General features: G+C 39.7%; 1 protein-coding gene across 2 annotated transcripts in view; it reads left to right on the top strand.

The window, feature by feature from the left end:
• LOC143127484 (RELT-like protein 1) overlaps positions 1-24,152 on the top strand; it is a 65,530-nt gene that overhangs the window by 22,584 nt on the left and 18,794 nt on the right. Inside the window, exon 3 of one of the 2 annotated variants that reach the window (XM_076289016.1) lies at positions 21,931-22,053. The exons of the other annotated variant lie outside the window; for it this stretch is intronic. Within the exon in view, the coding sequence (XP_076145131.1) occupies positions 21,931-22,053 (123 nt within the window). The remainder of the gene's footprint in view (positions 1-21,930; positions 22,054-24,152) is intronic. 2 annotated transcript variants of the gene reach the window in all.

Here is a 24,152-nt window from a genome sequence, read left to right on the forward strand (position 1 = left end):
TATGAGTGAAGGTTACATTTAAGTTAAGAAATAAGAGTTAGGTGGGGTGCTGTGGTGCAACTGCCTATTCAGTGCCTGTACCACATTCGGGTCCAAGTGCCCACGGGGACCCGGGTTGGAGTCCGGTCATTTCCCGATCCCACCCACCCCATCTCTCTCTCTCTCTCTCTCTCTCTCTCTCTCTCTCTCTCTCTCCCCCCCACACTCGCTTCCTCTCTGTCTCTTCACTGTCCTATCATAATAAAGGCAAAAAACCTCAAAATATGCTTAAAAAGAATTAAGAGTCGTGTGTGCAATGCAATTATGTGCAATACAACAGCCTATGACAATGCAATGCAAGGGTTACAGTACCATAGAGGGGTTTATTGGGTGGTGTTTTAGATCTTGATGCATGATGCATGGCGTGTGCAATGCAAGGGTTACAGTACCATAGAGGGGTTTATTGGGTGGTGTTTTAGATCTTGATGCATCATGCATGGCGTGTGCATGAATACACTAATACACGGTGTTCCGAGACCTCTTAATTGCTGCTGTAGCTTTATTTTATATCAGTGTTTCTGGTTTAGGGCCTGTCTTTTGGGTTCTGTTTGTATCAGAGGAGTGTTGAGGTTGAGATGTGTGTCATGCTTTAGTGGGCCTTGGGGAGGGCCTTTATCATGAGGGAGTCCTCAGGATTTTCCTTTTATCTCCTGAGTGGAACCACACACTGTGGTTTCTGGAGGTATCTCGCAAGGGGCTCACTGACTGTGTTAGATGTAGACACTTGAATTCTGTTCCTAGATCAGCAGACTTGCCTCATGAATCCCTCATGAATGTGAGTTCTGTTCTATACAGTATAGTGTGTGTGTGTGTGTGTGTGTGTGTGTGTGTGTGTGTGAATGAGGGCTTGATGTGTATGCATCTGTGTCTGGGAGTTGCTGTGGTTCAGGATAATAATGGCTCAGGGGCCTTTGCTGTATTGTCAGATCCTGAAACCGGTTTGGATCTACAGTGGGCATCGCTTTCAAATGACCACTTCAGTCGCGCATTACGAGGCGTGAAGCTGCGTGAAGCTTTAGTACCACTTTCAGCCCCTGTGCGTCGCTCTGCCACTGTACATCGCTCTGCCTGCAGCCCCTTCTGAAAAAGCAGGATGCTACCATTAAACATAATTGTTGCCGAGAGTAATCCAAGCCTACAAATTCAATAACAAAATAAATCATGCATAATTAAACATTACCTCGATTTAGGCTACTTGGGTATGGCTTAAGGCTTGACTACACGGTGGTAACGAAAATCGAAATCGAAATTTGCTGTCTACATTATTGTCAGTGTTGGGGGTAACGCAACTACGCAAATCAAAACAGTGTCTTGTGTGATAATTGAGCCAGTAGAGAAATAACTGTTCAGAATTAATCTGTAGCCTTGGGTAGGCTTTTGCAGAAAACAATGTTGTTGCCGATTTAATACTATCTGGCGACGTTTTTAACAGGCTACGCAATAGGCTTAGACAACTATGTCCCACGTTTTGGTTTCGTAAATTATTGCCCTACTTCTTGACTGCAATGTAGTCAATTGACTGCTTGACATGTCATTTTTATTTTTCTGAACAATAAACAAATACATCTGCTTTATGCCGCAGAATTACATTCATATTTGGCCGACTTCTGCAGACGTGCAAAAAAACACTGCCAGGCCATCCTTAAAAATATTTTCGTTTGCCGTAACCTGACCGACCCTGTCAATTTAGAACCGACCCAAATATTATTTTTTTTCCCCTTTTAGTCAGACCGACTTGCCGGTTGTAAACTTCCGTTAAGACCGACCGATTTTTTTTTTTTACTCTAAACAACCAATACAAATAAAATACTATTTATTTTAGTAGGCCTAAGTATTGTGAATATACATTGCCTACATACAAACGTAGGCTCTCTTAAATAAAACCCTGTGGCATCATCTCTACACTATTGGTTTACGCATGTCACACACATCTCGACAACGCTTTTTACTTGGCACGAAGCTCTGGAATAACTGTGCCCAGATCTTTTCCCATTCTTTCTCCCCTCTAGTCTAACGGTGACCGTGTTGAAGAATTGAAATTGGTTGTGGTCTATTCCGCATTTCTCAAAATATGGGCTTAACCCAGATTCGAACTCTTGGACAGTGGACTGATAACCAGACTCACCAACAGCTTCATACACCAAGCTGTTAGGATGCTGAACTCTCTGCCTCCTCTCCCCCCTCCACCCTCAGCTACATAACATCCTGGACATTGGACCCACAATGGCCGCCTGCACCACTCCACTTGCACACTTGTACACTTTGCAACTTGTTGTTGTTGTCCTGAAAACACAACACTTCTGCTGCTCTTACATAACTTGCACCACTATGCCACTTTATTTCTTACTTAGGTCAAACAGAACTACCTCAGCCTTTTATTGGCCTGACTTTGCACTAGTATTTTATTTTATTGACTGTCTATGCACAATTTCAACCAAATTTTGCTGCTCTTATTTTTTCATTATATGTGCCCTCTTATTTACTTATTTACCTACTTTTTTGTTTACTTGAATGTTATGTTTGTCTGTGGACTTAAAATTGGTAAAATATGTCTTGTCTCCACCGTGGGATAGTGAGAAACGTAATTTCGATCTCTTTGTATGTCTGGAACATGTGAAGAAATTGACAATAAAGCTGACTTTGACTTTGACTTTGACTTTGAAATGACTTGACTAAAACCGTGCATAACTGGAGGTACACTATCTGAGCAGTCTGTATGTCCTCATTTTGCGAATGCGAGGACTATATGAGTCTGTTGCATTTCGTTAGATGTCCGAGTCACGCATAATGTTTGAAAACCACTGGCTCGTAATCACAATAATTTAACACACGACAGTTGGATACTTCATGTTCCCATGCCTACATTTTGGTGAGTAGCATAGAGATCGTTAAAACAATAAAGTATGGCTCTCCGTTTGGGACATCGAAAACGTATATTTTTTATAGGGTAGACTACCGTCGGAGATGCTGACTTGCAAAGGCCTCGGGATAATGATATCGGCAAATGTTTGTTTTCCAAAGTAAGAATTTCACTTCACCATGCACCTTCGACAATGAATAGCTCATTACACTTATGTTACTGTTGAACGTAGGCCTAACTGGTATCATTACAAACATTATTCTGTGTCCTAAAAACTGGCATTTTATGGCATTGTGTCATGTAAGGTCGTTGCAAAATCTAGAGAAATGTGTGAGGTGGTCAGCGGGGGACAATTGAGACACACATTGGATTGTGTTATTACTTGAACATTCCACACTATCCACAGCTGTGGTATCGGGGGCAGGAGGATTACTGTTAGCGCAGGCTTTATATAAAATTCTTCAACAGAAGGCCTGCCTCGAATGCAGGCTTGCCCAAAATAAAGACCTGTGGTTTGCGCAGCCTACAGTAATAGGTTAAATAACAGACCTGCTACAATGTGCGGTATGATGATTTTTTTACGAGCAAGATGTTATTGGTGCCCTACGCGCACTGCATGTTCTTAAATAACAATGATCATCAGTAGCCTAATATTCAACCATTATTTTGTGTAAATGGGCTATGCATTGGGTTAGACACCAGGGGTCATATTCACAAAGCCTTTTATCTTACCACTAGGAGTAGGCTACTCCTAAATAGCAATAAAAGATTTTAGCTAGGAGTTTCTCTTATTATGACAGGTGGCAGGTGACAGGTCTGAGAATGCGTGCGCTACACAAGGACGGAAGATGATGAATAACTGAATAAAAAGGCCTAGCCTAAATGAATCAAGAATAAGGCAAAACAAATAGCCTAGTAGCCTAATGAAACATACGGATTGAGTATCTTTGTAACATTATTAAATTAATCTGTTACTATGCCTATGCCTACATTTGCAAAAGAGAACATTTTAATTTGATTCACAATAATGTTACATTTAACTTACATGTTGACAATGAGTAGCCTAGTTTTGGTTGTTGTTGGTGGCGTTATTGCATGTTAGTTATGCCTACAATGCAAAATTGCTTCCTCACGATTGGAAGCTCCTGTAGCCGCATAGGATTTCAAAACAGGCGAAATGCCACAAAACCGGTTTGTGAATAGGTCTGTGAGTAAGGAGTCCTCTCGACTTCTTTTAAGCTGTCACAGCTGGTGGGAAGGTGTGATTTGTTGGGGGCAGGGCCGGATTAACTGGGCACAAATGGCTGATGACATTTGCATGCATTGTTTTGGTCCCAGTGCACAGGGATTATTTGTCATATTATTAACCACATATGATTATTTGTGAAATTGTGCAAACAGGTGCAACACATTTGAAAAGGAAGGACTGGTAGCATTCAAGCTCCTGGGAAAGATTGATTTAAGAACGTTATCACAGTGTGCCTTCGTGGCGCAAAGCAGCGCGGGCGGAAGACAGCGACAATTGGCAGGGAGGGTCATGTCTTTTTTGACAATTCTGTCGAAGGGTCATTGAACAATTTCTAGCAGGCAAGTGAGGGTCATGCAACTTTTGACTGAAGCACTCAAAATTCCTCCGGTGGCCCCTTCAATAAATAACGAACAGTCCCTAGATTGCTGCTGGGCTATATGTCTTGGTTCGTGTCTGTTAACTCATTGCCGTCAAACGCGTATCTCGCGGTTGCATCCATTACAAACAAACATGCAATGTGAACGTCTGGGATTGGGGAGAGCACTAAATGCTCTACTGAATAAGCACAAAGTCAAACCTTTAAATAAAAAACACTCTTTAATAATCAAAAAAATAAACCGCTAATGAAATAAACTTGTGACCATCAAAAATCGTTTATCGCCTGTAACTCCATGATAACAGGACGTAACATGAAGGCATTTGGCTGAGCAACGGAGGTTAATATGCTCTATATTTTGTCCAAATGATGTCTGTCTATCATCGTTGCACTCGGAGAAAAACAGAATGTTTAATTTGTCCTGTGTTTCTTCTACAGCTGCAAACGGGATTCACTCGCAGTTAACCAAATATTTCTTTATTAGGGCAGGGCAGGCATATTTCTGACTATTATATTATTTCTAAACCAGTCTGCTAATGTCTGTAGTTAAGTCTGTGTAGGGGTTTCCAGGCTCCATTTCTTTTTACGAGACACCCTGCTCAATTGAGCCATCTGCCGGTTGTTTGGGTTGTTGCAGCGTCGTTGCAGCGTCACTGGAAAAATACAAATTAAAGTTGCGTGATACGCGTGATCCCACGCGCGGACCGCGAGGGAAGCTGGCCAAGTCGAAGCACTGCCCACTGTATAGACAGAAGACAAGATGGCTGTTTCCCTGCTTACCCCTTCTCAGTCCATTCTGTGTCACATAGCCCTTTTGTCCTCCTGACAAACACTTGTTCAGCTGTACACCTTTCCACCCCCACTCATTCACTCTCTCCTTCTCCTTTCCACCCCCACTCGTTCATTCTCTCCCTCTCCTTTTCACCCCCACTCATTTACTCTCTCCCTCTCCTTTCCACCTTTTATGGTTCAGTAAGGCTTCCCTTCTTTCTCTCTCTTTCCCCATTTCTCGGCCCTGGCCATTAACTCATTCTCATGGTTACACCCCCTTGTTAATTCTCTCTTGCCAATCCCCGCTCCAGTGCTCCTGTCGGCCTCTTTATCAGGAGCCCCGTATCTATTTCACTGCCAGTCTTTTCTCATGCTTTATGTTGAGATCTCGTATATTAATTGATTGGTTAAGGAAGCAATTAAAAGTCCTCGGATCATTTGTGTAGATATGTGAGTGCTGTGTTGCAGATGATGAATTGCATTTTTTTTATTGCACTTTTCTTCTTTTATAGACTGCTTGATCCCTTGACCTAAGTGTTAATATTGCATTTTACATTTTTAGGATTTATTGGTGTTTTTGTATTTAAAAGAGAAATAAAGAGCATTTCATTCAGAATTAAAACTGATATCTCTCTCACTCTCACTCTCGGTCTCTCCACACTCTTGGTCTTACGTTCACTCCTTGCTCAATGTTGTATCATGTTGGGTCACTGTGAACGTGGATGTAGTTCGCGAGTCCCATGCCTTCAGAAAGACCTCTGTCTGCGGTGGTGGGATGAGGAAACCTCTGTTTCTCCCACTCGGTCCCCTCGACCCCCCATTACCATCACAACAATACACAGAGCTGAGCAGGAGCCAGAAATCTGCACAGGAAGCACGTCTCAATAGGGGTCACGCGGCAGGCTGTGTGTGTGTGTGTGTGTGTGTGTGTGTGTGAGTGTGTTTGTTTTTGTATGTTTGTGCGCATGTGTCCACACAAACATGGAAGTGTGTGTGTGTGACCACTAGGCTACTACTACTACTACTACCACTACTACTACCACTACTACCAGAGACTTTCTAATGAGGAGACACAGCACTCAAAAAATCCTCCATAGAAATGCATGGGGTTAGTTTGTAACGCCAATATGGCTGTTGTCTACACATATTTCACCCCTTCCTCGGCAAAACGTTGACATGTGAATACATTGAGCCAATCATGTGGTGTGATGTGAATACATTGAGCCAATCATATGGTGTGTTGTGAAGACATCGTGCCAATCATGTGTTGTGAACTCGCTGCTGGAGCATAATTGGTGTCGTGTAGCCTTGCGCACGCGCATTTCCGCTGAATAGGATGCCCTATGAGTGCCCAAAAAGCGCTGCAATATGGCCGCCGAGTGGAGGGACTTGCCTAAAAGGACTTTGCTACTACTACTACTACTACTACCACCAGAGACTCTCTAATGAGGAGACACAGCACTCAAATAATCCTCCTGCATGGGGTTAGTTTGTAACGCTAATATAGTAGTTGTCTACACATATCCCGTCCCTTCCTATAATCTAAGTAACCCTTACGTATGCCTCTCCATTTGAGTTTGAGTGCTTTCTGAGTCTACATGAACAATTGTGAGGGTGTGTGTTTATGCGATGACGCCATGCTGGCCTGGGAGGTTTCATCTGTCCTGACCATAAGAGAGGCTTTTCCTTTCTAAGCAGGTCATCAAACTGCTTTTCAAACAGGCTGACCCACTTACATTCTCTTCCTGCTGCATGCGTGTCCGGCCAGCCTCAGGGTTAGCCTGGCCTCTGTCTAATGACTGCCCATAGATGCCGAAACTAACAGACTCCCTTAGAGTAATAATAACAGTAATAGCTCTTTATCAGAATAGAGTTATTTTCTGTGCCTATTGTCTTGACGGGAAATGGGCTGTTGGTAATGTCTTGCAGTTCATGTGAATCACTGGATTGAATCATATTTATGTCCCTGGGCTGGGGGGGCAACAGCAACCTGACCCACTGATTGTTTAGAAACCCAAGTGCTGAGTGGACAAATGATCTCTGTTATATGTTTGATTTGGCCTGCCTAAGAAAAGTACACTTCCTCTCTGATGGCAGGAGTTGACACTCTGAATGGCATGGGTGATTGATATCCTCCAAAATGGCCTTTGACCTCTGTGTGACTCTAACCTCTTGTGTGGCATAAAAAGTGTATAAAAGTCTGCAGACTTAAAGGTTGTATTAGCGATAGCGGGGATACGTCACTTCTGTTGATGTTCAAACAAAACAGAGAGCTAGCTCGCTACTCCCTCCCCCTCCCTCCCGTGCAATTAAAACTCTCCTAGACATGCATCTCATCGGTTATTGGTTGAAACACTTTATTTTGCCTTGGAGTGGGTTGCCAACCCTTGTTGGTAGCAATTGTTTTTGTGTACCGGAGCCTAGGCTGCCTACAGAGATGCATTTTTTTGACGGCCTGCTTATGGGGCAGACAGCTAGCGGATCGTTAGGAAAGATTAGATGAATGTGATTATTTATGTTTGGGCCTTTTTGGGGCCTAAAACCTTTAAGCTCTCTTCCAATGCAGTGTTGATTAGATTCCCCAGACCGTAACGTTTCACTCACCTGTGTGACTCATGACTTTAATTACTGGCTACTGCCGTTTAGCCTTGGAATCATCCTAGCTTTCATTTTCAGGGTGTTTGCATGCAATCTGTCTTTGTGGAAGTTTGGTGATGGTTACCTGAAGTGTGGTGGCAGCAGGGGAGGTATGCTTAAATTCATTTTGGATCAAGGAAAACGAACCCTCCCATTGCGGATGCATTTTTGACACCATGAATGAGTGCTAAGATGAATGAATTGGGACTTGAAATGAAAGTCATGTGGAATGATGGATGTTCTGTGAGAGTGTGTACTCTCAGGTCAAGGCACAGGGAACCCAGGGAGAGGGACAGAGAGACAGGCAGGGGACTAACCAATCGGAGTGGTGCATAGTGTCTGGAGTGCGGCAACAAAGTTAGTCACTGCCTACTCCGCCTCACCTAAAATGATCTCTGCCTGGGTAGTTTGAGGCAAAGCTCGCTCTCTGCCAGGAATATGGATCAACACACACACACACACACACACACACACACACACACACACACCCATCTCTGCTGACGCTCTCTCTCTCTTATGTAATGATGAACAGTAATAATGAAGTTTAGCATAGGCTACCTGTTGTGGAAAAATATGGCCAGCTCTGCGTCAGACTTGATATTCTTCGTTTCACGAAGACGTCACCATCTCAGGAAGCTCCTCCGATGTCCACTTAATTTGTTTCTTGTTTTAATTTTGGAAATTTGCCTGCCTCTCGTAGTCGTTCATGACGACAGCTGTTGACAGTTGGCCTTTGCTAATTTGGCAACCCAAATAGGAGGACGTATTATTAATACGCTATTCTAGAATGAATAGTTCAAAACCTAAACGAAAATTCCAAGAGATTCCGCCCCGTAACTCATTTTTTTTCATTGGTTTTACGGGGTTTTACAGGTTAGAGTAATGTTGTCAAATAAGCCATTACTTCAATTCATTGTGTTTCCTTACTCTCTGACAACATATGGTGATCATTTTTGGAATGGCTACAGTTTATTTTCCATTATTTCCTACATACTGGTTCTTTAAGTGTGCTTGCAAAGCAGCACACTTATTGTTCTTCTTAAGTTTTATTAGTGGGTTTGATCCAGCAAGCCCACTATTGTTCTTCTTAAGTTTTCTTATTAGTAGGTTTGATCCAGCAAGCCCACTATTGTTCTTCTTAAGTTTTCTTATTTATTATTCCTGTTCACCCACTTTTTGTACTAACTACTGCTCCTAGACCGTTTGAGCTATCGATGCGGTATATATATATATATATATATATTTTTTTTTTTTCCAAATCCATTCAGCCCAGTTCAATGCCTTGCCAGCACCAAATCATGTTCGTGCTCTGCCATCTTTTTTTAAAGTGAATCCATGTTCATACAGGTCATTTAAAAAAGAAAAAAAAAACCTTTTCCCAGTTCATTCAGCCCAGTTCAATGCCCAGCTATCTCCATTCAAACTTAGTCATGTATACAGTTGTATAGATTATAACATTGAGAAACACACATTCATTCAGATATTATGCACAACCACGCAACACTACTATTCAAGTTAAGTTACTCATCATTGCCCGGCAAGAAGTCCACAATAAATTCAATTGTCTTGCCACGATCTGTGGAGCTTACAGACAAGTTAAATTACTAATAAGGTAGAGTTGCGACAACTCCATTGACGCTAATGTTCCATTTTTTTCCAACAATGGCAGCTAATGGAAGCCTCATAGTTCCCGGAAGTTAGCAATTAATAATAGCAGCAGTGCAGTTACAGCAGTATAGACTGTTTGTAGCCAACATTTCAGACTCAGATTTACATTCCTTTGCCTCATCCGAATAATAATAATAATAATATCAGTAATAGTAGTAAAGTAATAGTAGGCTATCAATAGCCTAATTATAATAATAAACGATTTATGTATCGACAATGACTTTTCTGTTGCTCAGTCTTTATCAGTTCCTCATCAAATAAATTAAATGAGGCTAAAAGGCCAATAAATGTGCCACACGTAATAGCCGAATATAAGATACCCCTTGCCTATCCCATTTCAATTAGGCAGCACTACACCACCACGAACAAGCTTTCGCGTTTAGTAGGCCTACAACTTTTATGACGTGACGTTTCTTGGGCATTTAGCTTCACCATCACGTCAAGTTGTAACGTAGGCCTATGCGCAATGCTCATCTAGGCTATGGATTTAAGTGGCTTAAAGGCAGCAAAAGTGGGATATAGTGCAACTGCTTCCCCAAAACAATTCCTCATAACTGTGTATTTAAACGTTTGATATGTGGATAACTTTCAGTGGACTAAACAAAAAGTAAAGATTTTGTTATCACAAGGCTAGCTGGTTCGTTATATGGCGAAGCATATAGCCAACTTTGTTTGCAGCAGTGAAGCTGGGTTTGTTGTTAACATTGTTGGTAACTGCAAAAGGAGAGAAGTGCCGCACACTCCTGAGTTACACATATAAGTCACTTTGTTGGTAACTGTCAGGGAATTTAACCCCAACATATGGGGGCATTTGGGGGCAGCCGTGGCCCACTGATTAGCACTCTGGACTTGTAACCGGAGGGTTGCCGGTTCGAGCCCCGACCAGTGGGCCACGGCTGAAGTGCCCTTGAGCAAAGCACCTAACCCCTCACCCGAGCGCCGCCGTTGTAGCAGGCAGCTCACTGCGCCAGGATTAGTGTGTGCTTCACCTCACTGTGTGTTCACTGTGTGCTGTTTGTGTTTCACTAATTCACCGTTAAATGCAGAGACCAAATTTCCCTCACGGGATCAAAAAAGTATTTAAAAATATTATATATAGATTAAGAACCACAACACGTAGTATGGCTTTGCCCACAAACTCTGGTACCAAGAGGAGAGCCTGCTAATGTAAGGAAGAATTCCTCACACCATCAGTCTCTGACTGCAGCCCAAAAGCTGTGTATTTTATTGTACAGATGCACACAGAAAATAGGAAGCAAGACATAGCGACTTCATTGTGACATACTCTTATTTCACCCACACACACACACAGACAGGGTGCAGTTCGTGTCTGTCTGGGTGCACACTTAACTTGTACTCTCTGTTCTTAGAACTCAGCACAACAACATTTAACTTGAACTCAGCACAACAATAGGGAGGGAAAGAAATCTCATCGCCATCTAGTGGTTGCGTTCCTAGAGTTTAGCGGAGTGGATGAGAAGCCCCTGGCTGCAGCTTGCAGATCGGCTTGCACGTCTTCTCACGTTGACCATGTCCGTAGGGCCTACCTGGTTTCCTACAAGTTATATTTCTTAACATAATCTCTAAGAAGAATGCTTAAATCTATAAAGGCATTTTCTCAACTTCAAGAGAAAATAACACGGAGGTTAGATGCTTCTTAGGGCTAACAGTAGCCTACTGGGTAGGGTAGCTGCGTAGGGGAGAACTGGTAGCCTACAATTGTAACAGTGGTACAAATGTAACAATGTTTTATTCTCAAGATATGGTGTTTGGAAAGATCATAGCATGTAATTATGTATAATCTTACAGCCATCCAAACATGAATGGTCTACTTAATACGACCAGAGATAAAAAGGTGCAGCATTCTTTTTGTGCAAAATTCGTTTAAACTGTTTGTTTAAATTTGCTTCGTTAAATTTGAGCGTGTGGAGTTCAATCACATGTCATTCATATCTTCAGTCCCTCTGTTTCAAGTTAACATGAGTGCCATTTATATAGTCATATCAAATGCAATTAAATGAAAATAAAAACATGACCTGTGCGGGTCAGTTGAAACCCGTCTCTATGGCAAAATGAACTGATTTTTTCGCGCAACACTTCTGATTGCTAGTTATGGATTTTGATTTTTGTGCCGCGATCACACCCAATTAAAGTTAACAGAGCAACTTGAAATATCACTGTTTGACCAAATGCTTCAGACATGTAAGAAATAAGCAGTTTATCAACTATATTTACTGGTTTTATCAAGTGGACCAAAATAAGCATAAAGAGCTATCATAACGCTGTGACATATGGTCTGCTATGGCTAATGCAATAAATTCGTTTTAACAGTCATACATTTGGACTTTTTTGTTGTTTAGAACTGTTACATTCATGACGCTACTGTTACAACTGTACTACACTTTTTTATGGCTGTGTCAAGGTTGTAACAAAGGTATGCTAATTAAAAACATGCACATAAACAAGGCTATATAGAGGCCAATATTATGTTATTATATTATATTAATACAGTGCATGAAAATGCACTGTACTGTTCTTCCTAGGCTTCTTCTTATTACAGTGCATGAAAATGCACTGTACTGTTCTTCCTAGGCAGCAACTTCTTATTATTATTCCGCTTACCACTTTTTCCGTATGCAATTTCTCTTGAACAGTTTAACTTAGAAACTTCATTCAAACTTTGTAACGTAGGTATTCAAACGGACCAAGCTGCTATGTCTTTTCAACTTTGAAACTTTTATACTTTTTAAACTATTAAAAAAAACTTTTTAAAAATCCCCATAGACTTAACATTGCCGATTATGACATAATAATACGGCCATTAAGCAATTAGAATCCTATGGCAGGTGTTCAGGCCACCTGCAGCCTCAGGCTTTAAGCATACAATCTGGGTCAATTAAGACTACACATCCTATTCAACTGTTTCCTCTGCCCAAAACTGTTTCAAAATAAAAGTCCTCACTACAATAATCCACTGTTAAACAATGTAACCCATTAAACTACTGAACTTTTTACATTCAACTTTTAAACTATTATTAAACTAGCTGTCTATCAACAACTTTTAACTTGTCATCAACTATGTCAACACTTGTCATCAACTATGACTCCTACCCACTGTAGCTAGCTAGCATGGTTAGCATAGTTAGCATGTTAGCATTGCTATCATTGTTAGCCTTTTTAGCAAAACTGTTAAAAATGATTAGCTAGGTTAGCTAAGTCACATGGTTAGCATAGTTAGCATGTTAGCATTGCTAACATTGTTAGCATTGTTAACATTTTTAACAAAACTGCTAAACATGATTAGCTAGGATGGCTAAGTCACATCAAAGATTCTATAGTTAACTAAGATGAATCATAAGACGATTCACCAATGGAACGAAATGGCACTAGTTCCGGACTCCTAAATAGGCGTGTCAAAACATAAACTTTTCTCTGAATAAGCAATAATAACATATACATATAATTTTGTATACTATTTTACAGTCATTGTTTGTGTGTGATGCCAATGAAACACTCTTTCGGACACGGAATGAATAATTTAATTTTGCCCCGTTACCCGAGCTAGCTAGGTAGCTAGCTAACGTTAGCATAGTAAACGGAAAGTGAATGGGAATGTTCGCTAGCTAGCTAGCAGCTAAGAACTTTGGTTAAACTTATATATTGTTGCAAACAAACCTGAAATAACATATGTTCAGCAACTTTGTGGTAGTCTACTAGTTCTAGCAAAAAAGATGTTAGGTTAGTTTATCAACCATCTCTGAGTCTAGAGCCTCTGAGAACAGGTGGCTCTGCACCAGAGCTTTGAGGAGACAGTGACAGATCACGAACAAAGCTATTATTGTCTTTATTTGTTTCGTTGGAAAATACAATTTCAATGTCGGAATGTTAGGGAGACATGTGGCTTCTAGAAAATGGGTTCAAAACTTACATCGCTGAATGTAGGGCTAAGGGATTGGTCATATTCCGTGAAAATGTTCATTTCTCCCATAGGAATACATAGACACTGGACCTCCCGCTAGACTCCTAAATTGGCTTCACAGCTTCGAACCCCACGTCACAACGTGCCAGAATTTACCCTCTTATGAATCGTCTCGGTTTATCAACCGTCTCTGGTCACATGGTTAACATAGTTAGCATGTTAGCATTGTTAGCATGCTAGTTAGCATAGTTAGCATAACTACTAAAAATGATTAGCTAGGTTAGCTAAGTCACATGGTTAATATAGTTAGCATGTTAATATTTTTAGCATAGGTAGCATGTTTAGCAAAACTGCTAGAAAACGTTAGCTAAGTTAGCTAAGTAACATGTTAGCATTGCTAGCACTGCCATAAAACATTAGCTAAGTAGCATGGTTAGCATAGTTAAATATCTTAGCATAACTGCTAGCAAACATTAGAGCCATTACAACTTTCAGTTATCATCAAATATCTACCTATACACAGCCATTAAACTATTTGAATATCAACATTCATTAAACTGCTAGAAAACGTTAGCTAAGTAGCATGGTTAGCATGTTAGCATTGCTAACACTGCTATAAAACATTAGCTAAGTAGCATGGTTAACATAGTTGAATATCAACATTCATTAAACTTCCAGTCTGTCAACAACTTTTAAACTATTTACCTTCAACTTTTAAACGGTCTACTTTTAAACTATCATTAAACTATCAATTAAACTAGCTGTCTATCAACAACTTTTAAACTATCTACTGTCTATCAACAACTTTTAAACTATCTACATTCAGCTTTTAAACAGTCTGCTTTTAAACTATCAACTTTTATTAAGCTATGCAACCACCATGTTTATCCTAGCATCACCGTAGTAACCATCTCTTAGTATTTTAGCAAAACTGCTAAAAATGATTAGCTAGGTTAGCTAAGTCACATAGTTAGCATGTTAGCATTGTTACCATGTTAGTTAGCATAGTTAGCATAACTGCTAAAAATGATTAGCTAGGTTAGCTAAGTCACATGGTTAATATAGTTAGCATGTTAATATTGTTAGCATGCTAGTTAGTATAGTTAGCTTAACTACTAAAAATGATTAGCTAGGTTAGCTAAGTCACATGGTTAGCATAGTTAGCATGTTAACACTGTTAGCATGCTAGTTAGCGTAGTTAACATAACTACTAAAAATGATTAGCTAAGTTAGCCAAGTCACATGGTTAGCATAGTTAGCATGCTAGTTAGCATTGTTAGCATAGTTATAATTTTTGACAAAACTATTAGAAAACATTAGCTAAGTTAGTTAAGTAACATGGTTAGCATAGTTAACATTGTTAACATAACTGCTAAAAGTTAATAGTTAAGTTAGCTAAGTCACATGGTTAACATGTTAGCATTCTTAATTTATAGCAGTTATGCTAAAATACTATTAGCTAAGTTAGCTAAGCCACATAGTTAGCATTGTTAACATAGTTAACAGCATTAACATTATTAAAAAATTTTAAAAAACTGCTAGAAAACATTAGCTAAATTAACTAAGTTGAGTAACTTGGTTAACATTATTATCTTTGTTAACATAGTTAGCATAACTGCTAGCAAACATTAGAGCCATTCTAACTGTCAGTTATTGTCAACTATCTACCTAAATAATTACACCATTTAAACTATCCACCTATTTAACTGTTCAGTCATTCCAACTATATTAAACCTCATCTACCTAGCAACCAATATAGTTTGTTTTTACTCTGTATGATATTTTACATCATATTTTTGCATTTTCATGCACTATATTTCCTTCAGGAAATGCTTTTCTAGTTGTTGTATGTTCCCTTTGGGACTACACAGTTTACACAATAATTACACTGTGTTATAAATATTGTATATCAATGCATTTATTGTCTGTAAATTACCCAAAATTGTGGTTCTGTTTCTCATTGAACAATAGCTTATTTAATGCATTCTAATCCATTGTCAATCACTTCCGGGAACTTTTTGAAGTTTACATGAACCACGGGACCTTAACGAATTTTGAACAACCATTGTCGCAACTCTACCTTTATATGGCTCTGGGTCCCAGGCAATGTTGGTCTGAGGGGAAATGAGAAAGCGGACAGTGCTGCTAAGCAAGCCCTCAATGAAGAAGTCACAGAATGTCAAATCTCTGCCCCAGACCTTAAACCTATACTGAACTCTTACATCACAGATAAGTGGCAATCTGAATGGGATTAATGTACCAACGTTTTCATGGTCCACTGGGTCATTATGGGCCACAAAAAAACATCACTAATCTTGCGGACATTCCTTTATTCTGAGATACATCAATAGGCTCTCAAAACAATCCCAAACAGACATATGGTCTTTATAGAGCAAATCCATATAGATTATTTGTCAAATAAACCAGTAAAACAGAATTAGGGGATAACATTCACACTCATAGCTCATATTTTTAAAATAAATCAGTGAAAAAGTATCCTGACAAACAAGCAGCATTTGAATGCCTTAGTCATATTTCATAATTTCAATTCTTCTCTAGGTTACCTGATGGCCCAGTTTGAGAGGTGCAAGACGCGTGACATTATTTATTTTTGCAGCCAATCACTGCTGTTGTTTTATTTTATTGATTTGATCTTAGTCATAGAAGCTAAATTCGAAGGCAGGCCACAGGTAAAATCCAACGAACCACATTCCCCCCCGCCAGCCAATAGTTGAATAGCCCTCTCCTAGAGCTTTTGAGGTATTGCCACTGTTCCAACACTGAAAGGCACTGTTAGAATGCTTGGATCAAGCCAGGTTCAGCTGTCTGCTCACGTTGGTACAGGGCAAGCACAGTTTCGCAGTTCCCGCCGGAAATGCAGTCTAGTTAAGTGTGCTTGCAAAGCAGCACACTTATTGTTCTTCTTAAGTTTTATTGGGGGCCAAGCAGCGAAGCTGCGAAGGCACCCATTGTGTTTCTTAGTTTTCTTATTAAGTGTGCTTGCAAAGCAGCACACTTATTGTTCTTAAGTTTTATTAGGGGTCCGAGCAGCGTAGCTGTTTCTGTACCGTTCATTTTTGGCCAAAATTCTGTAAAAGTCATACTGCAGCCTAAACCGTAACTCCAAAACTCTTCAAAATTTCAGGTATGGTTACCAGTACCCCCCTCTACCCATAACCCAACATTTGGGGTACTGCACCCAAAGGTGGCGCTATTGGGAAAAAAAGTTAAATATGCTAATTTATCTTTACCAGATTGACCTAGACTCAAAATTCTTTCATAATATTAATCTCTAAACTCAGATGCATATTTTTGGCCCTGGTCTTATGGTCTAAAAATGTTTACTTTTGCTACAATTTCAGAGAAAAGCCAAACATCATAAAAAGTTTCACAGGCTTCAAAAATTATCAAATCTTCACCAAAATTCTCACAGACAAAGTTTTAGACAAAGCCTCACAAAAGTAATTTGGATATGTTGTTCCATTTCAGAGATATAGACCAATAAAGTTCGACCACTCAGCCCATTTCTCCTATATCACCTATATTCCTATATGAGTAAAACATTTTCCTTGGACAACAACCATACAACCATCATTATGTGGATACCATTAACAGTACACATTTACAGATCTGTATTCTTTTTTATAAAGCCCTTAATTCTATTGTCAAATGTATGCTAGGAATTTTCTTGATGTTGTGTGTTTGCCAACACACATTTTGAATGTGACTGCCAAATATGTAGGATTGTCAGTGGCTCAGTGGGATAATGCCTAGTGCTGGTGTTTGTTAGGTTGAGAGTTTGAATCCCCGGTCGTGCTTTAGGCTCTAGCTCGAATACTATTGGTTATTGAAGATTCACACTATTGAACAGCACCTGAATGACATCAGGCAATCAACATACACAGTCATTAGTTGCCAAGAATCAGAATGCCGAGACACTCTGACATTTAGGGGAACTTCTTTGTTTACTATTTTTCCTTCATCATTAAGTCTATCATATTTATATTTCATCCATTAGTGTTCTTCTCTACAAATGTCTAATTGCCCCAGAATTTCAAAAAGATTTCAGGTGTACTCTTTCAGAAAGCCCTTCATTTTATTGTCAAATGTATGCTTGGAGTTTTTCTTGTGTGTTTACCAACACACATTTTCACCATGTGAATGTGACTGCCCAATGTGTATGATTGTTAGTGGCTCAGTGGGATAATGCCTTGTACTGGTGTTTCTTAGGTTGAGTGTTCGAACCCCCGTTAGCGCTTTAGGATTTGTCATTTAAGATTCACACCATTGAACAGCACCTGAATGACATCAGCCAATCAACATTCACACTCATCAGTTGCCAAGAATCAGAATGCCGGGACTCTATTACATTTAGGGGAACTTCTTTGTTTACTATTTTTCCTTCATCATTACGTCTATCATATTTATATTTAATCCATTAGTGTTAATCTCTACAAATGTCTAATTGCCCCAGAATTTCAAAAAGTTTTCAGGTGTACTCTTTTAGGGAAGCCCTTCATTTTATTGTCAAATGTATGCTTGGAGTTTTTCTTGTTGTGTGTTTACCAATACACATTTTCACCATGTGAATGTGACTGGCCAACATGTAGGATTGACAGTGGCTCAGTGGGATAATGCCTTGTACTGGTGATCCTTAGGTTAAGAGTTCAAATCCCACTTGAAGCATTAGTGTTCGAATGCTGTTGGGTTGTGGAGGTTAGCATACTAGAATAGAATGCTGTTGGGTTGTGGAGGTTAGCACACTATAACATTACAGCTACTTGTCAATATGGACTTGTAGTGCAAGGCAAGTATAACTGTATAATTATAGGCTGTTTATCTTATTGACTCCAACACAGAACCCCCCCCCCTTCACCTACCACCACAAATACAATTAAATTCTCTGGGAAACACTGCCTTCCATTATCAAACCCTTCATCTTATCCACGACAAATAAATAGTCCTGTAGAATCAAGTATTGTTTGAATACTATTGGGTTGTAGAGATTAGCACACTAGAATAGAGTACTGTTAGAATACTGTTGGGTTGTGGTGGTTAGCATACTACAATAGAGTATTGTTAGAATACTGTTGGTGAAAAGACTCCCTAAGTTTTTTTATATATATATATATATATATATATATATATATATATATATATATATATATATAAATATAAATATGATTAGTTTCTCATTTTCGAATCTACACTTAAATCTGCACAAAGTCCTTGAGGTGAAAGTGCTGTGGAGAAATTGCAGGATTGTTTGGCTCTGCCACCTAACCACGCCCAGTTTACCTGCTGGAGAACCCTGTAGCTCCGGAGCAGGGGCTCAGACCAGGATAAATTGTTTGCTCGCCCTCAGTTCACTCTTTTGTTCATCTCAACCCAGCACTCCAGTGTGTCCTGCTTTGTGTGCGTCTTTGAGTTAACGTAAGTCATCACTTTAATGACCCTCACTATGACTTTTGTGATGTTTATCAGTTTGTAGAGTAGCTCTGCCATCATGTGTAAAGTTAAGGTCTTTGTTTGTTGGTTTGGTGTGTTGGAGTCCCATGTGAGAGATGCATGTGAGAGATAATTAGATGATGTTGGTTGACTTGGGATGTCAAGTATTGTTTAGTTGTACCTTATATAGCCATATGATTTCAGTTTATTGTTGTGAGTTGGGATCTGTACTGATTTACCCCATTTCACTGATTACTCCATTTTCTGTTTGTTTCCTCTTCGATGCAGCACACATACAAGTAAAGAACAGATGAATTGAAACTCAAATAAAGTTCACTTGTGTTGCACCGAAACCTGCCATCTCCGTGTCATCACTCCATACCATTGAGCCTTCTGACCGCTTCTGACTCTGCCTGCTCGCCACACACTCACTCTACCTCAACCCACATCACCCCCTACAGTTCCTTCAGTTGGGTTGTGGAGGTTAGCATACTAGAATAGAATACTGTTAGAATACTGTTGGGTTGTGGAGGTTAGCACACTATAACGTTACAGCACAGGGTAATCCTAATTTTATGGATCAAATTTATTCCAATCCAACTCAAAAGTTTTGAACAACACAAAGGTTTTATCCAGATCAAAACCAAGAATAGATTATGTGATTTAATCCAATTTCAGGATCCTTGTTTCCCTTTGAACAACCCATTTTCAAGATTTGAAATCCGATAACCGAAATCCGGTAACTGAAATCCGATAACCGAAATCCAATCACGTTTTTTTGAACAATTGGGCCCAAACAATCGAAGCATATGTAAACTAAAAAGCTATGCTACTTCATATTCATTTTGCTCGGCGGCGTAGCTCCGAAACAGGAAGTCGTCCATATCTCAGGAACACTGTCACATATCGATACCAAATTTTGTATATGAACTGGGGACTCCAGTGTGAGGGTGCATAAGCTAAAAAAAAAGAAATATTCCAAAAGTTTCCATCATTTGGCAAACCACCCACAGGTATTTGGTAACTCTCACCATTCACCTTTGCACCATTCACCTTCTATCACAATGCCTTCCAAGTATGCTCAATGTCTCTGGGCAGCCACAATGTCTCCGGGCAACCTTGCCCAATCATGAAATCCTTGCTCTGCCATGGGATAGTATGGACTTACGAACTGAAACAGCAAGGAGAACAGTAGCTATAGCTTACATAATAGAGTTGTTTTCACATTGACGGTATTCAAATTAAAATTTTCATTATTGTTAAATATCATGATGGGAGAGTATTATTAAAAATGTTACAAGTATGCAAATGCATATGTTTATGGGCATTTAGGTTTTACTGTGCTGTTTTGTTGTAAAGACATGCAAGGCATTCTGGGCCGTAATGAACAGTGGTCGGCAGCACTCCATAGGCTACGCATTAATATGAATGGGTGTTTCTGTAAACCTAGGGACAATAAACAGCCATCTCTGTTACAAAAACGACCTGGTAATCGCTCACTGAAGAGGAAACTATGATAAAAAGATTGTTTTCCTCAAAGCATGGAGTTGACAACACAAGCAGGAAATGTCACGTTAATGTTAAATACATCTGAACGCTAGGTGGCAACGTTGTATTACATTTCACATACATACGGTGACATCCAGGGTAGGAATTTCACGGCGGCCCTTTTGACAGGCCACGGTGGCCTTGGTGCCCCCTTCTTTCAATATTCTGCTTTGCGTCCTACTAATAGCGATTTTTATTTAGCCTGTGGCCTGTCAAAATAATCTTAGCATTCACAGCGCAAATTAATTTAGTCTTTTACGCAGTGGAGAAAGTGACAGCGCAAGAAAGAAAGTGCGTCCAAATTCACCCATTCTCAGTTGAACTACTCGCAAAGTAGCCTATTCATCACACAGACTTCACAAGTATCACATGAAAGAGCTTTTTCTCAGCTTGTAAACAATGTTAGCCGGTAATTGTTGTGTTGAACGGTTAGCGAGAAAAGTAAATAGGCCTAATATAATTCAATTTAATCATACATTCTACTGAAGGCTTTGCGTCCCATGATCTCCCTACCCATTCATCTCGGTGGAATACTATACGAACCCTTCTTTTAACACATGACAAACCTTATATCAGAATAAATAGGAGACCTTACCGAACACAAAGGTGTAAAGCAGTCCTCTGTACGGTTAGCCGTTCCAGAGTAATCCAGTTTTGAATTTACAGTAAAGTTCGACATACATGGATGTCTCCAAATTTGGGCTTTACGTTTTAAAATGTGTTTAAATTGTTCCACATGATTTCATAACGGGCCAAATACAAAATAAATGTTACAAATATCACCTAGATATTGGTAAATCAGAGGACAGCTGACTAAGAGTTTGTGAAAGTAGCCTAATGATCACAAAATGCTAAGCATGCATCTAGGCTATTTGAGTTTCTTAAAGCTGAGCTGTGCTTAAATTGTTCAATACATGATTTCATAACAGGCCAAATATAAAATAAATGTTATATATAGCCTAGATATTTGTAAATATTAGATGGTCAGATGATTTACAGTTCTATGTAATATGTCATGTTTCATGTTTTTATAATGTTTCATACAGTGATGCAGGTCTACTGCAGTGAATAGGCTAAATACAACTTTGATCATTTTTATAGCCTACTACTGTATAGTTAACTTTGGCCTTGGTGCCCTGACATGTGGCCTTTGTGCCCCCCACCAAATATGCCCAACTGAAGGCCAAGTGGCCTTGCCCCCAGAATGGTGAAATTCCAAGCCTGGTGACATCATTAGAATTATGTGAGCTTCACAAGTAAGGAAGGTGCAAATATTATGTAATTTATAATAGGAAATTATTGGAAATGTTATTTCTTGTTTATTCTAATTGCAAACCACACACATCCATTCGTAATCACACGTACGCATTTAATACTGAAAGACTCTCATTTTGTTTATTTGATGTTGCCCCTAGCAACCCTTTACTGTCTATGGCAGCCTACAGTCCAGTTTCAGAGTGACGAGTTTGTGGCCAAACAAGTGCCCAAAATATTGGTTTCCATGTGTATGTGCTGGATGGTGTGCGTCCTTTATGAAAGTAAGTGTTTTATAGAGTTACAGACATAATGAGTCATGTTGTAGTGGTCAACATAAATGTGCCCCTTCTGTTATTAGAATTCTAAGCGGAGAAGCATGCTAAGCAGAGATTTAGTATCATTAATTTCTTGTGTGGCTAGCTATAGGGAAGAGATGTATGTTGCTAATTGTTGTTTAGCGTAATGCCATGGTCATTTGATATGAGATGCTTGCACTCGTAACTTCATCACTTGTAACTTTAGGACTGCTATTTGCTAACAGTAATTCACAAAGCACTTTAGCCCTAAAAGTAGCACCTAAGTCTGTGACCGCTTAAAAGAAGTCGCGAGGACTCCTAACGCGATGTTTTGAAATGCGTCTACTATGGTCTACAAGAGCTTCCAATCGCGAGAGAACAATTTTGCATTGTAGGCATAACTAAGGGATGCAATAACACCACCCAGGGCTCCAGAGTGCGACCAATTTGGTCGCATATGCGACCTAATTTTTCAAAAGTGCGACTAAAAAAAATCGGAGGTCGCACCGGTGCAACCAGCTATTCGAGAGAGGAAAAAGTGTCCGAATTGAAACTCTACCTTTGGTTCAATAACAGACACATATTTGGCCAATTTTGTGGTTTAAACAAATCACAGATAGTGAAGGGCGGGACCTCCCCTCTGATTGGCTGTGGCCCAGTGCCTGTGTGTAAATTTGAAAATGCGTGTGCTGCAGATAGAGAGAGGTCAGAGACCCGTCAGATAAACAGAGTGGATGTAGTTGCATTACAGTGTGGTCACATAGGTCAAGATAAATTTCCCCTCTCCCCACTGCCTTTCGGCGGCTGGCAGCAGCAAACCGATCAGACGAGCCCGAGATGATGATCAAGTTTATCGTTGCCTATGATAGGCCTAGTAAAACTTCCCTTCACCAAGTTCAGTCCGAAATAATTATTTACCAGATTCCAGTTCATAATGGAGGAATATACTATCTTCAGAAGTGTAGGGCCTACCGTGAAAACTTGATGGGAATTGTCGTTGATTTGGTTCATAAATGGTAAGTTAAAACATCTTAACGTTTGTCACGTTACCTAACTTAATTGTATGTTAAACGGCATTAGAAGAATACTTTGTTCATCTAATTGGTTGATTTGGCCCATCGATAACCAACAAAGGTGGTGATAGACAGATGGTTTATCCAATCAGCTAACCAGTATGTCCGCCCCTTCCCAAAAGTTCTTCAATGAAAAGTTCCCAGATGGATATGCGGAGCAAATCCATCTGGCGGAGTCAGGTTAATAATAATAGGCCTACCATTTCGTTACTGCATTAACCATAGTGATGTTCTTATTGAAAATTTAAAAATACTAAAATTAAAAAGTAAATTGCATTGTGGGGCTGTCAAATGATTATTGCAATCATCATTGCAAAATCACATAAAAATCCCCCAGGCTACTTGGAACATCTCTTTAAATTGTGCTCAAATACATTTCTATGAAAGATGCTATATGGCGAGCTGGTTTAGCCAAGGCCTAAAGATCATGAAGGATAGTAAGACATTGAGCCATGAGATGTGCAGTTTGAAGCCCTTAAAAGACGTGCACTGTTAATTTACTCACTGTTATTTTTATTTAATTCATCTTGAGATGTTTTAAGTTTAAATTTCAGCTCAGTGAAGCACTTAAAGCACCAACACTTCATTAAGTTACTTTTCTTGTAGAATTGTAAATCATAAGTCATAGGACAACCTATATAGGACAGTAATTAAGGAAAAAAAGTGAACCTGCTGCGGTGTTAAATGCGATGTGGTTGAAAATTTGGGTGCACCTAACTTTTGTGCTGGTGCACCTAAGAAAAAAAGTTAGGCGCACCAGTGCAACCAGTGCAAAAAGTTAGTCTGGAGCCCTGACACCACCAACAACCAAAACTAGCCTACTCGTTGTCAACATGTACATTAAATGTAACGTTATTGTGAATCAAATTAAAATGTTTTCTTTGCAAACGTAGGCATAGGCATATGGTGACAGATTAATTTAACAATGTTGCTGTGTTTATCACGGTAAGCGCGAATGAAGTGGCCACTTCTTAATGGGACCCACTGTATGGAAGTGGGCTAAGTAAAATA

Source organism: Alosa pseudoharengus, unplaced genomic scaffold (assembly GCF_046254945.1).
Source record: "Alosa pseudoharengus isolate Yale_2024_CS ecotype anadromous, Long Island Sound unplaced genomic scaffold, YU_APseudo_1.1 YU_APseudo_1.1_scf_17, whole genome shotgun sequence".
Taxonomy (NCBI): domain Eukaryota; kingdom Metazoa; phylum Chordata; class Actinopteri; order Clupeiformes; family Clupeidae; genus Alosa; species Alosa pseudoharengus.